This window comes from Hyla sarda, chromosome 5 (genome assembly GCF_029499605.1).
Source record: "Hyla sarda isolate aHylSar1 chromosome 5, aHylSar1.hap1, whole genome shotgun sequence".
NCBI classification, from domain to species: domain Eukaryota; kingdom Metazoa; phylum Chordata; class Amphibia; order Anura; family Hylidae; genus Hyla; species Hyla sarda.
Window position 1 is genome coordinate 110,796,097 of NC_079193.1, and position 15,813 is coordinate 110,811,909.

General features: G+C 42.7%; 1 protein-coding gene across 3 annotated transcripts in view; it reads right to left on the reverse strand.

The window, feature by feature from the left end:
* Positions 1–10,620, reverse strand: part of OSBPL10 (oxysterol binding protein like 10) — an 857,577-nt gene extending 846,957 nt beyond the window's left edge. For all 3 annotated transcript variants that reach the window (XM_056520089.1, XM_056520090.1, XM_056520088.1), the window contains exon 1: positions 9,608–10,620. In XM_056520089.1, coding sequence (XP_056376064.1) covers positions 9,608–9,876 — 269 coding nt within the window. In that variant the 5' untranslated portion in view covers positions 9,877–10,620. The remainder of the gene's footprint in view (positions 1–9,607) is intronic.
* Positions 10,621–15,813: the final 5,193 nt, after the last annotated feature.

Below are 15,813 nucleotides of genomic sequence, written 5' to 3' on the forward strand. Positions count from 1 at the left end.
GTAGTTTCCAAAATAGTAGGCCATGTGTTTTTTTTTGTTTTGTTTTGCTGTTCTGGCACCATAGGGGCTTCCTAAATGTGACATGCCCCCCAAAAACCATTTCAGCAAAATTTGCTATCCAAAAGCCAAATGTGACTCCTCCTCTTCTGAGCATTGTAGTTCGCCCGCAGAGCATTTTACGTCCTAACATGGGGTATTTTCATATTCAGAAGAGATGGGGTTACAAATTTTGGGGGCATTTTCTCCCATTACCCTTTGTAAAAATTGAAAATTTGGGGAGGAAAAACTGCACTTTAGTGAAAAACTTTTTTTTTCCATTTACACATCCGACTTTAACGAAAAGTCGCCAAACACCTGTAACACCTGTGGGGTGTTAAGGCTCACTGAACCCCTTGTTACGAGCCTTGCGGGGTGTAGTTTCCAAAATAGCATGCCAGGTGTTATTTTTTTTTTTTTTTTTGCTGTTCTGGCACCATAGGGGCTTCCTAAACGTCACATGCCCCTCAAAAACCATTTCAGAAAAACTCACTCTCCAAAATCCCATTGTTGCTCCTTCCCTTCTGAGCCCTCTACTGCCCTCGCCGAGCACTTGACATACACATGAGGTATTTCCTTACTCAAGAGAAATTGGGTTACAAATGTTGGGGGGCGTTTTCATCTATTACCCCTTGTAAAAATTCGAAAACTGGGTCTACAAGAACATGCGAGTGTGAAAAATGAAGATTTTGAATTTTCTCCTTCACTTTGCTGCTATTCCTGTGAAACACCTAAAGGGTTAACACACTTATTGAATGTCATTTTGGATACTTTGAGGGGTGCAGTTTTTATAATGGGGTATTTCTAATATGAAGGACCTTCAAAAATTAGAAAATTGCTGCTGAACTTTTAAGCCCTCTGATGTCTTCCAAAAGTAAAAACATGTCAACTTTATGATGCAAACATAAAGTAGACATATTGTTTATGTGAATCAATATATCATTTATTTGGCATGTATTTTCCTTACAGGCAGAGAGCTTCAAAGTTAGAAAAATGCAAATTTTTTTATTTTTTCATAAGATTTTGGAATTTTTCACCAAGAAATGATGCAAGCATTGAGAAAAATTTACCACTAACATACCGTATTTATCGGCGTATAGCACGCACTTTTTAGGCTAAAATTTTTAGCCTAAAGTCTATGTACTTGTTATACGCCGATACACCCCCAGGAAAGGCAGGGGGAGAGAGGCCGTCGCTGTCCGCTTCTCTCCCCCTGCCTTTCCTGGGGTCTAGAGCCCTGCTGCCGGTCCTTCTCTCCCCCTGGCTATCGGCGCCGGCAATGGGGTGCCGGCACCGATAGTCAGGGGGACAGAACGGGCAGCTGTCCCCCTGACTATCGGTGCCGGCACCCCATTGCCGGCGCCGATAGCCAGGGGGAGAGAAGCGGCGCTGACAGCCAGGGGGAGAGAAGGGGCAGCGGCACCCATTGCGCTGCTTCAGGCCTCCGGTGTGTACTGTTTCAGGCCTCCGGTGTGCGTCCCCTGCGTCGTTGCTATGCGCTGCACGGCAGATTATTTAACCCCTTCCCTAATAAAAGTTTGAATCACACCTCTTTTCCAATTCAAAAAATAAAACAGTGTAAATAAAAACAAAACATGTGGTATCGCCGCGTGCGTAAATGTCCGAACTATAAAAATATATCGTTAATTAAACCGCACGGTCAATGGCGTAAACGTAAAAAAAAATCCAAAGTCCAAAAAAGTGTATTTTTGGTCACTTTTTATACCATTAAAAAATGAATAAAAAGTGATCAAAAAGTCAGATCAAAAACAAAAATGGTACCGATAAAAACTTCAGAACACGGTGCAAAAAATGAGCCCTCATACTGCCCTATACGTGGAAAAATAAAAAAATTAAAGTTATAGGGGTCAGAAGAGGACATTTTTAAATGCATACATTTTCCTGCATGTAGTTATGATTTTTTCCAGAAGTACGACAAAATTAGACCTATATAAGTAGGTTATCATTTTAACCGTATGGACATACAGAATGAAAAGGTGTCATTTTTACCGAAATATGCAATGCGTAGAAACGGAAGCCCCCAAAAGTTACAAAATTGCATTTTTCTTCGATTTTGTCGCACAGTGATTATTTTTTTCCGTTTCGGCGTAGATTTTTGGGTAAAATGACTAATGTCACTGCAAAGTAGAATTGGTGACACAAAAAATAAGCCATAATATGGATTTTTTCGGTGGAAAATTGAAAGGGTTATGATTTTTAAAAGGTGTGGAGGAAAAAAATGAAAATGCAAAAACTGAAAAACCCTGCGTCCTTAAAGGGGTAGTCCAGTGGTGAAAAACCATATCCCCTATCCTAAGGATAGGGGATAAGTTTGAGATCACGGGGGGTCCGACCGCTGGGGCCACCTGCGATCGCTCTGTACAGGGGCCAGGCTCTCCGGGCCAGATAGCGGGTGTCGACCTCCGCACGAAGCAGCGGCCGACACGCCCACTCAATACATCTCTATGGCAGAGCCGGAGATTGCCGAAGGCAGTGCTTCGGCTCTGCCATAGAGTTGTATTAAGGGGGCGTGTCGGCCGCCGCTTCGTGCGGAGGTTGACACCCGCTATCTGGCAGGGGGCCCCAGCAGTCGGACCCTCCCGCGATCTCAAACTTATCCCCTATCATTAGGATATGGGATAAGTTATTCACCACTGGGTCACCACTGGACTACTCCTTTAAGGGGTTAAAGGTTGGTCTGGAAGGACATAAAAGTTTTTCAGTAGCACAAATGTATTTTACTACAACTTACTAATGAACATTCATTCTAAACACTTATTCCAGACCTCATCCTGTACATTTGACACCTCCACTTAGTGAAAATAGGTGCCAGCATCATGGTCAGAGAACTACTGAGATCCGTGGACCAAAATGCTCTTCTTACTCCAGTGATGAAGAACTCCAGAGGATTATTCCTAAGCGGTCTCACATAAGGATTGTCATTATTTAGTATGCACAAAATAAATATTTCAGGTTTAACAATGTAAAACCTTGTTAAAAGATTATGCTTAACCCACAAACCGATCCAAAATGAAGAATCCAGGACTTCAATGTTTAATTTTTTTAAAGCATGTTAGATAAACAATAAAGGATAGCTGAAATATAGCAACTAAATAAACAGTTTCTTGTCATTGATTTCTGTTGTTTGGCAAAGTCCTCCACAGAAATCTCAGCAGGTTAAAATGTAATAAGACCTCGAAATAGGAGAACCATAAAGAGTGAACCCCTATGATCAAGAAACTGAAGGTAGTTCCAGCTCTTAGCTCCCAACCCATTAACTGTCTAAGTGACGTCAGTACATAAGAAAGCTGAAGAGCCAGAGCGTATTCTGCCATCCAACAACCTCAGGTCACTTATTAACTAGTACATGTGAAGAGAATTCTCATTTCACAAGTAATAGACTCTACGAGAAACCATCTCCACAGTCATATGGAGTACAGGTGTCCAGATTTCAGCAGAGATCTAAATTAGGGTTTGTGTGTCCTTTTTAATGAAATATTTAGCAATCCATTATATCTGTTAAATGTTTAACAAGCTCCTTCTAAACAGTAATACACTTAAAAAATAATAATGAATAATATATGGGGGAACCAACAGGAATAACCAAGACACGTTCAGGATAGCACACAGCAAGTGCTGTATATTAAAATTAAGCTTCCTCCCCTATTGTGGGCAGCAGCGGAGGGTCGGCTGCATTAGGGGCACAACCAGTGGTTGGCGCAGCAACACACAACATTGAGGATACATACAGATCTTCAGGTGACAATACAATACAGCTTGCTTTACAATATGGATATGCAGTGTAGGAATGTTCTGATCTGTGATGCATAATGGTGGTGTCAAGTGTATATAGAGAAGAAAACACATTGTCCATTATAAATATTGCTCTATTGCTGAGGAAAATCCACATTTCTGCAGAGTGTAGATACGATTTGTTAAACCCACCTCCCCTTACCTGCTACTGTTCTAAGCAGAGGAATGGAAAAACGGTAAAAGCATGTACTTTTAGGAAAAAGTAGTAGAAGATTTCTGATTTTAGTAACTTTTTATGCCCATTTAAGACAACTTCATAGTTTGGTTTAACAGAACTGTGAAAGTGAAGATGTTGCAACCCTGATACATACATTAAAAAGCTACACTGGCCTAATGACAGGCAGGCTACAAGATGACTTCCAATATACAATGTGGGCTACAAGGCAAGTTTCTTTACCAGAGTTGCATAACTCAGCTTTATTGCAACTGAGCTTGGGTTCCTGTTTTTTCCCCATTAAAAAAAAAAAAATTTGAACATGTATCATTGAACAAATGTATCAGTCAAAGAAATATTCCCTTGTGACATGTCCAAATCAATGAAAAATTTCTTCACTATGTTGTGTCACCGCTTGTGTAATCTTTGTGCAGCCAATACCTGGATTGCCCCTCCCCATTTAAGCACGGCATTCTTTTTCATTGACAACCAAATGCCAGATACAACGTTTCAGCTCCTTGTAAAAGTGGCACATGATTCAGGGAACTCGGATTGCCAGTATAGCACACTAAGCTGCTTGGTTATCATGGAAAGCTTATCTTTTGATCTAATTTCTCCGCTTATAAAATCTGCAAACCTTTTAAAGTCTTGGAAAACTACAAGTCTTCAAAGTAAATTGAAAAACCACACGCACTTCCTAACAAAATACATATGTTATCTAATTTTCCTGCAATGCTAAAATACTGACTGCAATAACCTCGTACATTATTAATGGTAAAAATCTGGCTCCATAGCTTAAGTCACACCGGTTCCTTTCTCCTCACTGATCTCTTAAAGAGGTACTCCCCCCCCTAGACATCTTTTCCCCTATCCAAAGGATAGGGGATAAGATGTCTGATCACGGGAGTCCCGCCGCTGGGGACCCCTGCAATATAGCATGCGGCACCCACCTGTTTCTGCTCTGGAAGCGCTGGAGGGTCAGGGTCCCGACCACTGGAGCGGAAGACCGTGACGTCACGACTCCGCCCCCGTGTGACGTAACGCCCCGTCCCCTCAATGCAAGTCTATGGGAGGGGACGTGACGTAGTTCGTATTATATTGTATTTATTTATTGACTCAGGAAAAGGTTGTTTTTTGTATTGCTTTCATGGATACTATGACATAATGTAACTACTGGGGTGGGTGCCCTACTGTAATTTGGTGGCCTTTCTTATGGTATTTATGTTTGCATGTCACATTGGGTATACCGGCACAGTATAGCAATCTGAGAAAGTGTGTCCTACCCCCCCCCCCCCCCTTTGAACGAGTCAGCTTTCTTTTATTTGTATTTATTAATAAACATCACTGCTAAGGACTTTGAAAGATTCCTTTGGGTTATTTCAACTTGATCTTAAGAAGTCAGCATCATCTGGAGTACAAAAGGTCTCATTTCTACCACTACTTCCTCCACTGTAACACAGGACAAATGGCCCTTGTTCCTGGGACCTACCAACATGGCAGCGACTCATACACCATTGGTACCCCTATATTGGGGTAATTTTTCTCTACCTTATTGGTAGGTGAGCGGCCATCTGACACAAGTCTCCCATGTGTTTTCCTTCCTACGCTTGCTAAGGGTTATACATGGGGCGCTTGTATCGGTCTCTCTTTTCTTTCCTACTTTATTTCAGTGTCAGATCGAGCAGGATTGGTTTCTTGGGAAACTTTTTTTTTTTTTTTTACAGTCTAGAACATTAGCTATTTAAGGACAACTGCAGTGGTAAACATTTCTATATGCCCGGGCCTCAAAAATAAACAAAATAAACTCGTACATACCTTCCTACGAGCCCCCGTTGGTCCGCCACAGGCCTCACGGTCCGGCAGTGCTGACGTCATTCCACTTCCTGGGGACGGGGACGCCGCAGAGCCGTCGGCGTATCACCGGCCGTGGCGATGTTCGGGTCCAGGAAGTGCAATGACGTCGGCACTGCCGGACCGTGAGGCCTGTGGCGGACCAACGGGGGCTCGTAGGAAGGCATGTACGAGTTTATTTTGTTTATTTTTGAGGCCCGGGCATATATAAATGTTTACCATTGCAGTTGTCCTTTAAGTGAAACAAGACCCAATATTCTACATGCAATTATTTAGAGTGCAGAACTCATTTGAAGTCAGGAAGCAATTGAATGTCACTGTTCTCAGTGTGAACACACCATAAGGGAGACGTGCAGGGAAACTGCAAGTAAAGTACAAAGACAGATCACAGCCTGTTAGGGATCATGAATACTGAGAACATTTAGCAAGGAATTTCCTCTCTGAATCATAATTTTAATCACAGAAAAAAACATAGGAAATAAAAGTCTCATTGACATGTACAGTGGATTCCACTGAAATAATGACCAAGAACATTCTTTTTGTGGAATCCCGATCCATTTCTGAAGTTCCGCGGGGGAACTACCATACTGTGCATTGAGCAGCAGCGTCCCATTGAGGTCAACAGAGTTCTGCTGCAAGCGGAGTTGGCTCAGAATTAAATCTGAGCAGAATATCCTTAGTGTGCATGGGCACTTCTCTTTCCCTGTACTACTTTGAATGACAAGATAGGATACATGGACTTGTACTTGTAATTCCTCTTTCTTAACAGGGAGGGTATGTGTCCTCTTACTGTTTAAGGGCACATTCACACGTACAGGATCTGCTGCAGCTCTGTTTGCCACCCATTGAAGTCAATGTATAGCAAAAATCAGCAGCAAAAGATATGCGGCATAATATTCAGCAGATTTTGTATGTATTAATGTACCCTTAGGCTGTGCTCACACAGCAAAAAATCTGCGTGGAACCAAGTGGACAGTGTCTGTTCCATGATGGGAGCTGTAGCAGGAGAGACAGCTCCTGCTGGGGAAGTGGATGGCATTGCGACATGATCCCTGGCCAGCCATCTATAGGGAAAAACATGATTCACACTGTATAATTTTTAAAAAACCCGCCTGAAGCCCTGAATGGCCTCTTGGCGCCGGCCATTCAGGGCTCCTGGCAGTGTTTTTGAATTCAAAGTTATGAAAGTAAAAGTATTTATCGCTGGGGAGCGGAGTGGCAAGGCATGCCACCCTCTCCCCAGGTTAATAACTTATGATCACAGCAGGTCTCAGGCTTGAGACCCGATGCAATCAATCCGTCAGCCACTGTACTACTACCCCCAACATGGAACAGACTGTTCCATGATTAGAGTAGTAGTACCTGCGCTACAGTAGTCTCACCAGTTGTCCCGCAGACGAGGAACTACCTCACCCATCATGGGAACATGCAGGGCTGCCATCAGGAATTTTGGGGCCCCTTACACAGCTAAAGGCCTGGACTCCTCCCCCCAACTCTGCCCGTAGGCCCCTGACTCCGCCCCTAAACCTCTCCTACGACCAAACCCAATTTTATTTTTCGTTTTAGTACTACAAAGACAGTAAAAAGTGAGACAACCCTATAACTTTCTTATTTTTCCACATAGGGGGCTGTATGGCTGTACGAGGGCTCATTTTTTTTGCGCCATGATCTGAAGTTTCTATCGGTACCATTTTTATTTTGATGGGACTTTTTAATTTTTTAAAATTTTTTTTTGTATATGAAGTGACCAAAAATGTGCAGTTTTGGACTTTTTCTTTTACATGTACGCCATCGACCATGCGGTTTATGTAACCTAATATTTTAATAGTTCGGACATTTACGAACTATTACGTTCGGTGATACCACATATATTTTTGCTTACATAATTTTATTTATTTTTTTTAAATGGGAAAACGGGGGAGGATGGTCTTATTTTATTTGGAAGGGGCATATTCATAATAATTTTTTTAATAATTTTATTCCTATAGGAGACTTTTACATGTATCCTATGGAAATCAGTGTTATTGGCACTCCATTAGTGCAGCCTGCTATGGCTTTCTGCACTAAAAGAACCCTGAACGGACAGCGAGGAGGCAGTTAATGGCCCTTCCACCGTCTGGAGCTAAATCTCACCCCATTTAGGTGTAAGTTTATCATATTCGACTTTTTAAAAAAAAGTTTTTCACATTTTTGTTCAACTCAACAGGCGGTGTACAAATACTCAAGACAAAGAAGTTCATTGAAAAATAATTAGCAAATTCATCAAACATTGTGTTATCACATGATACAATTTGTGCAACTGAAACAGAGAAACTACAAGCTTAAAGAGTAGAGTGAAAGTGTTTGGGAGGACGTGGATATTTTTAAACTATCAGAAGTTTGACAGAGCTCTGACTTTGGAGCAGGTATGTAAACCTAGAAGTGCGGAACATCTGCATCCTATACACACCAGGCCCATACATGCAGCTGCATTCATGTAAGAACAGTGATCCCTCAACTTACATTGGCCTCAACATACAATAGTTTCCACATACAATAGTCTTTTATGGACCTTTTGTAAGTTGAAACCAGACTCAATATACAATGTATAGACAGTCCAGATCTGCGAAACGTGTCAATGGTCGGAAGAACTGACCAATCAGAATGGGCAATTTACTGGTAAAACACCTGTATTACTGAAGCGTATGCACTGACTGATGTCTGGTAGCGCCCCCTACAGTACAGGGAGGTATTACATGTTCTGTACACTTTACCTGTACCAGGGATACCTGCTCCTTTGGACACCAGGTGAGGGCGACTCCATGTTACTTTTTTTTTTAGGATATCTGTACAGGACCCGGAAGAAGCTCCTGTCCTCTACATATACCAGTGTTTCCCATGCAGGGTGCCCCCAGCTGTTGCAAAACTACAACTCCCAGCATGCCCGGACAGCCTTTGGCTGTCCGGGCATGCTGGGAGTTGTAGTTTTGCAGCAGCTGGAGGCTCCCTGCTTGGGAAACACTGACATAGACAGTGATTTTCAGCTTCCAGCAGATCTTTCTTACTTTTATTCGTAAGAAATTGCTTTATCTATATTAATTATCTACTTCTTTTTCTTTAACTCTCACTTTTTCCTATTTTTTTAATGACATTTTGGTGGCTTCAGAACCAATTACCAGGTTTCCATAGAGTTCTGGTCTCAACTTACAATGGTCGTCCCAGAACCAATTACTATTGTAACTTGAGGGACCACTGTATACACATCCCAAGCCTGTAAACCGTGTAGGCGCTGACATACAGTATTTAGGCTCCAGAATCTGACATGACACTTGTATAAGATCCTTGTAAACTCCAGAAATAGTCAAGACATCTATGTACCAGCCAAGCTTCACCCCCTTTCAATATAAAGCTGTCGGTATTGCATGGAAAGTGGCGCTAACTGGCAAAAGATAACTCATACTCTTGACCATGAAGTAAAAGCGCACTTTTAACATTCTGAAGAATTCTAGAAAGTTTTCTATATGGACTGTCATATAGTGATCCACAGACAGTCCCTAATACACGTGAACTTAGGTCCCAATAGAAGTAAACATGGCACAACAGTGAAGAGCCTCCATGAAGGCCACAGTCAAGGTAATAGAACCATCATCATCATCATCATCCTCCAAGCTCAGCCAAACAGGTAGCAGCCCCCAATACATCACAGGAGCCATGTGGGCACAGTATTGTGTATTCTCTAGGCACATAACACCTGGGCACCATGAGAGCAGTTACCTGTTCTGCCATCCCTGGATCAGGTTGGTGTACTTGCTCAGCACCCCCTCTATGGTCTGTTTCTGCTGCTCCCTTGAGGTTGCCCCATCCAGCTTTCCAGCTGCTGCCAATGCCACAGTCTGCGGTTGGTTCAGTCTCCCAGCAGGTCCTGCCAGCAGCCCCCGGGCACCGGAGGAAGGTGAGGAGCCTGCGGAGGTGGCTCTGCTGCTGCTCCGACTGCTACTGTTACTGCTGCCCCCGCCACTGTGCTGCTGAGCCGCCTTGTCCATGGCCCTCCGCCCGCTCCTCTAGCACATGCACCGGGAAGTGTTCCTTTTCTAGAAGTCTCCTATTTCATACAGCTTCCTGCTGAGCGCCCGTCTCCCAGCTCTGCCCCATGATAGACACCACAGACGTGTGAAGGGCTGTCAGCTGCTCGTCCCAGGACACTGATACAATTGTGCCTGTCAGGAACTGAATGAGCTGTGCTCGCCCTCCCCGGAGCAGGCATGAAGGGCTCGTCACCAACTTCTGTGTTTAGGGGAAAGCTTCTCCATCCCCTCAGCACACAGGCACCGCCTCCTGATAGTTACCTGGCCGCTTAGGCTTAGCTCTGACTGCAGGGACAAGAGGGGTTAATCAGGCCAGAAAAGGGTTAAGAGATAGCCCTCAGGGAATGTGGAAGCATCACTTCCTGGGAGTGGACCAGAATCTGGAGTACAGCCACAGTGTTTATAACCCCCTCTGCACCGCTCCGCCATATATTCACCGGCGTTAGAGTGAAGCAGCAGCTTCCATCATGGCTGAGGAGTCATTCATTGCTGTTCTCTGGGAGCGGGTGTCGGCTGCAGAAGGGGTCCTGCCCTCGGCTTCTTGCCACATTAGGCTTCCCGGCTGTTTCCCTCTCCTCATCTCTGCAGGTGGGTTCTGGGCCTATGGTAGCTACAGGACCCCCGGCAGTTATGTCCCAGCTCTCCATCCCTGTAATCCAGCGGGTCACACTGCTGTGCTCCTCTGTGAGGGGGACCAGGGTGCAGACATGTGCTGCTGCACAGTCAGTGAGTAGTGTTGGGCGCGAATATTCACAATGCGAATATTTATTGCGAATATCGCATATTGGCAAATATAGCGCTAAATATTCACTTTTTTTTTTTTCACAGTACACATCACAGTGATCATCCCTCCCTGCTTCCAGCTTGTGGCGTAAACAAGGCTCCAATACTAGTTACTATGTCAGACTGTCGGGTGCCTGAAAATTCGTGAATATGCAAATGTTTGCGCATATTGATCCCTCCCTCCTTTTAGCTCTTTTATCACGCGATATTGCGCATGGGAATTTTATGGTGCATGCGCATGCAAATTTTATGGAGCATAGTAAAAAAAATGGGCCGCAAATTTTGTGAATATATGATGAATAATTGTCCATATATTCACGAAATATCGCAAATTCAAATATGGCCTATGCCGCTCAACACTAGCAGTGAGGGCTGAAGCCCCTCCCAGCTCAGAAACTGTTCTCCCAGCTCCCTGTGTCTGCTCACTTAAATGCACAGATACAAAAACATTTGATAAGTTGTAAAGCATGCAAAGCCAATAGGTTTCCCAATTGCTTTTATTAGAAAAGTTTCAGTATTTCATACGGAAAAAGCCAGTCAAACAACTGCCCCCCCCCCTTGCTGCTTGGACACATACTAGTCCTGCTGTGTCCATGCATCACCACCTGTGTCATGGACACATTTCCTTGATTGACAGCTGTGAGCACAGGGCTCACAGCTGGAGGAAAAATCCTCCCACTGTCAGCTTGTGTCCCGCTACAGTCAGTGAGGACAAGCTTGGAGTTGTAGTTTTGCTAATGCTAGGAAAGATGTGAGCAGACAGCATACTGAGGGAGGGGGCGGAGACCTGCACAGTGAGGACACGCCCCCTCCCTTTGAGAGGAATCCAGACTAGTGAGCTAAATTAACCTCTTAAGGACGCAGGGCGTACCTGTATTCCCTGCGCCCGTTCCCGGTGTTTAAAACGGGGTTAAGCCGTGACCCCGCATCACACGTGGTCGGTCTCGGCTGCTATTGATTGCTGGGACCCTGGGCTAACGGCGCGCGGCACAGATAAATGTTCTGCGCGATATTAACCCTTCAGACACTGCGATCAAAGTTGATCGCCGCGTCGAAAACGAAAGTAAAAGCTTCCCAAAGCTCAGTCGGGCTGATCGGGACTATCGCGATGTCCCGGTCAACTAGGATGCGAGAGGAGGCCCCCTTACCTTGCTCCGTCGCGTTCCATCGGCGTTTGATTGCACCAAGCGTGAGCTATAGGCTTGAGCAATCAACCCCCTATTATGCTGATCCATGTAAAGCTATGGCTTTGCAGGGATCAGGGTAAAAGATCAGTGTGTGCAGGGTTATAGCCCCCTATGGGAGCTATAACACTGCAAAAAAAAAAAAAGTGGAAATAAAAGTTAATAAAGGTCATTTAACCCCTTCCCTAATAAAAGTTTGAATCACCCCCCTTTTCCCATAAAAAAAAGAAAACTGTTTAAATAAAAATAAACATATGTGGTATCACCGCGTCCATAAATGTCTGAACTATAAAATATCGTTAATTAAACCACACGGTCAATGGCGTACGCGCAAAAAAATTTCTAAGTCCAAAATAGCGTATTCACTTTTTTGATAACCTAAAAATATAAATAAAAACAATCAGAAAGTCCGATTAAAAACTTTAGAACACGGCACAAAAAATGAGCCCTTATACCTGCCCGTATGCGGAAAAATAAAAAAGTTATAGGGGTCAGAAGATGACAATTTTAAACGTATACATTTTCCTGCGTGTACTTTTTCCAGAAGTACGACAATATCAAACCTATATATGTAGTGTATCATTTTAACCGTATGGACGTACAGAATAAAGATAAGGTGGCATTCTTACCGAAAAATGCACTGCATAGAAACGGAAGCCCCCAAAATTTACAAAAAAATTTTCTTCAATTTTGTCGCACAGTGAATTTTTATTTTTTTCGATTCAGCATGCATTTTTGGGTAATATGACTAACCTTACTGCAAAGTAGAATTGGTGGCGCAAAAATAAGCCATCATATGGAATTGTATGCTTTAACCCTTTAAGGATGCAGGGTTTTTCCGTTTTTGCATTTTCACTTTTTTCCTCATCACCTTCTAAAAATCATAACTCAACTTTGCACCTAAAATTCCATATTATGGTATGTGCCACCAATTCTACATTGCAGTGACATTAGTCATTTTACCAAAATATCCATGGCAAAGCGGAAAAAAAAATCATTGTGCGACAAAATTTAAGAAAAAATGCCATTTTGGAACTTTTGGGGGCTTCTGTTTCTACGCAGTGCATTTTTCAGTAAAAATGACACCTTATCTTTATTCTGTAGGTCCATATGGTTAAAATGATACCCTAGTAATATAGGTTGGATTTTGTAGTACTTCAAAAAAAAAAAATCCTAACTACATGCAGGAAAATTTATAAGTATAAAAATGTCACCTTCTGACCCCTATAACTTTACATTTTTCCACGTACAGGCCGGTATGAGAGCTAATTTTTTGTGCCGTGATCTAAAGTTTATATCTGTACCATTTTTATATTGATCTGACTTTTTGATCGCTTTTTATAAAAAAAAAAAAAAAAAAAAGGTTTTCATGATATAAAGTGACCAAAAATATGCTATTATGGACTTTGGAATTTTTTTGCGCGTACGCCATTGACCCTGTGGTTTAATTAATGATATATTTTTATAGTTCAGAGATTTCCGCACGCGGTGATACCACGTTTGTTTTTATTTAGTCTTATCTTATTTTATTTTTTGTTTGTTTGTTATGGGAAAAGGGGGTGAATCTTAATTTAACCCCTTCCCTAATAAAAGTATCTTTAACTTTATTTTTTCCACACTTTTTTATTTTATTTATTTTGCAGTGTTATAGGGCCCCCGCCCAGTGGCTCTTACACTGAACATACCGATCTCATACACAGATCTTTTCTGTTCATTGACACGGCAAAGATCAGTGTAATCGGCGGTCAATTGCTCAAGCCTTGATTTCAGGCTTGGAGCAATCAATCGCCGATCAGACGCGACTGAGGCAGGTGAGGGGACCTCCGCTCGTGTTCTAGCTGATCGGGACATTACGATTTCACTGCGATGGTCCCGATCAGCAAGACTGAGCTGTCGGGAAGCTTTCACTAGTGACGCTGCATTGACTCGATCATGCAGGGACGTTCATGCGTAGGGATGTCGCTGCGCGTCCTCGTCAATGAAACGCCACTAGTCCGTGGCCAGCCTGGAGCGGAGAAGAGGGCCTCCCGGTGAAGATGGACTGCCTGGACCAGCTCACCCTTCCTTCCCACTGAGAAAGCAACAACTGGGGTGGTGCGTAGGAAACAAAGGGGGGGGGGTCTGGATGATGACGAAGGGATTGACAGGCGGTGATGATGATGATGAGGGGGGTGATGTATTTCCCAGTCAATAACTTTTCCTAGGTTTTTGGGGTGAAATTAGGGGCCTCGGCTTATATTCAGAACGGCTTATACTCGAGTATATACGGTATATCCATTTGCATTCAGGTTGGCCTAATTTTCTCTTTATGTAGCCTCCTCTATTGCTCAAATAACTATGATCAATGCCCCTGAAAAACAACTATTTAGGTTGACTGATAGTTAATACAATAAATGTCTCTCAATGGGTTTAAGCTTTTGAAAGCCATCCACATCTGATAAGAGAACTTTGGCCGCCACCCTACTGCAAACAGAGCAGTCAGCACAAGGGACAGAGCCCCATCTTGGTCCCTGTGAATAAAAGATTTAGGATTAAGGTGATACTTAGTGGCTCCTCACCAGAAAATCCTGTAAAGATTTGCTTAGTCTTGCTGTAACAAGAGGGTGAGATGTAATCTTGTGACAATACCAGCAAATAATTCTCAAAAGTTCATATCCTCTCATGCCATCTAGTGAGATACCTAGTGATTAGTCTCACCTATTCCGGATTACCCTTCCTTTCTCTGGGAACAAGTAATTCAGGGCAGTTGGCAGTTTTTGCTGGGGTATAACCTTTGGCTATATCTTGAGGAGAATATCCCCTATTAAGAAATCTTCTTTCTAATTGGAATGTGCTTTTTTTTTTTTTTTAATTCCTGATCTGAATCACAGATACAGTTCTGTGGAACTCCCCATATGGTATATTTCAAATCATATGAGCAGTTTGTGAGGACTTGTCATGAAGCTAAAAGTTTAACCCCTTAAGGACTCAGCGTTTTTCCGTTTTTGCATTTTAATTTTTTCCTCCTTACCTTTAAAAAATCATAACTCTTAAAATTTTGCACCTAAAAATCCATATGATGGCTTATTTTTTGCGCCACCAATTCTACTTTGCAGTGACATTAGTCATTTTACCAAAAAATCCACGGCGAAACAGAAAAAAAAAATCATTGTGCGACAAAATTGAAGAAAAATTTTCATTTTGTAAATTTTGGCGGCTTCCGTTTCTACACAGTGCTTTTTGTGGTCAAAATTACACTTTATCTTTATTCTGTAGGTCCATATGGTTAAAATGATACCCTACTTATATAGGTTTGATTTTGTCACACTTCTGAAAAAAATCATAACTACATGCAGGAAAATGTATACGTTTAAAATTGTCATATTCTGACGCCTGTAAGTTTTTTATTTTTCTGCGTACGGGCCATTATGAGGGCTCATTTTTTGCGCCGTGTTCTGAAGTTTGTATCGGTCCCAAAATACGCTATTTTGGACTTTGGAATTTTTTTTGCGCGTACACCATTGACCGTGCGGTTTAATTAATGATATAATTTTATAGTTTGGACATTTACACACGCGGCGATACCACATATGTTTAATTTTATTTTTATTTACACAGGTTTTTTTATGAGAAAAGGGGGAAAAACTCTTATTAGGGAAGGGGTTAAATGATCTTTGTTAACTTATTTTTTTTTTTTTCACTTTTTTTTTGATCTCCTATGCTGATCCCTGCAAAGCCTGTAGCTCAGGCTTGGAGCAATCAATCGACGATCGGACGCCACGGAGAGAGGTAAGGAGACCTCCGCCTGCGTCCCAGCTGATCGGAACATCGCGATTTTATCGCGATGTCCCGATCAGCCCGACTGAGCTGCCGGGAAGCGTTTACTTTCGTTTTCAGATGCGGCGGTCAACTTTGATCGCCCCGTCTGAAGGGTTAACAGCGTGCGGCA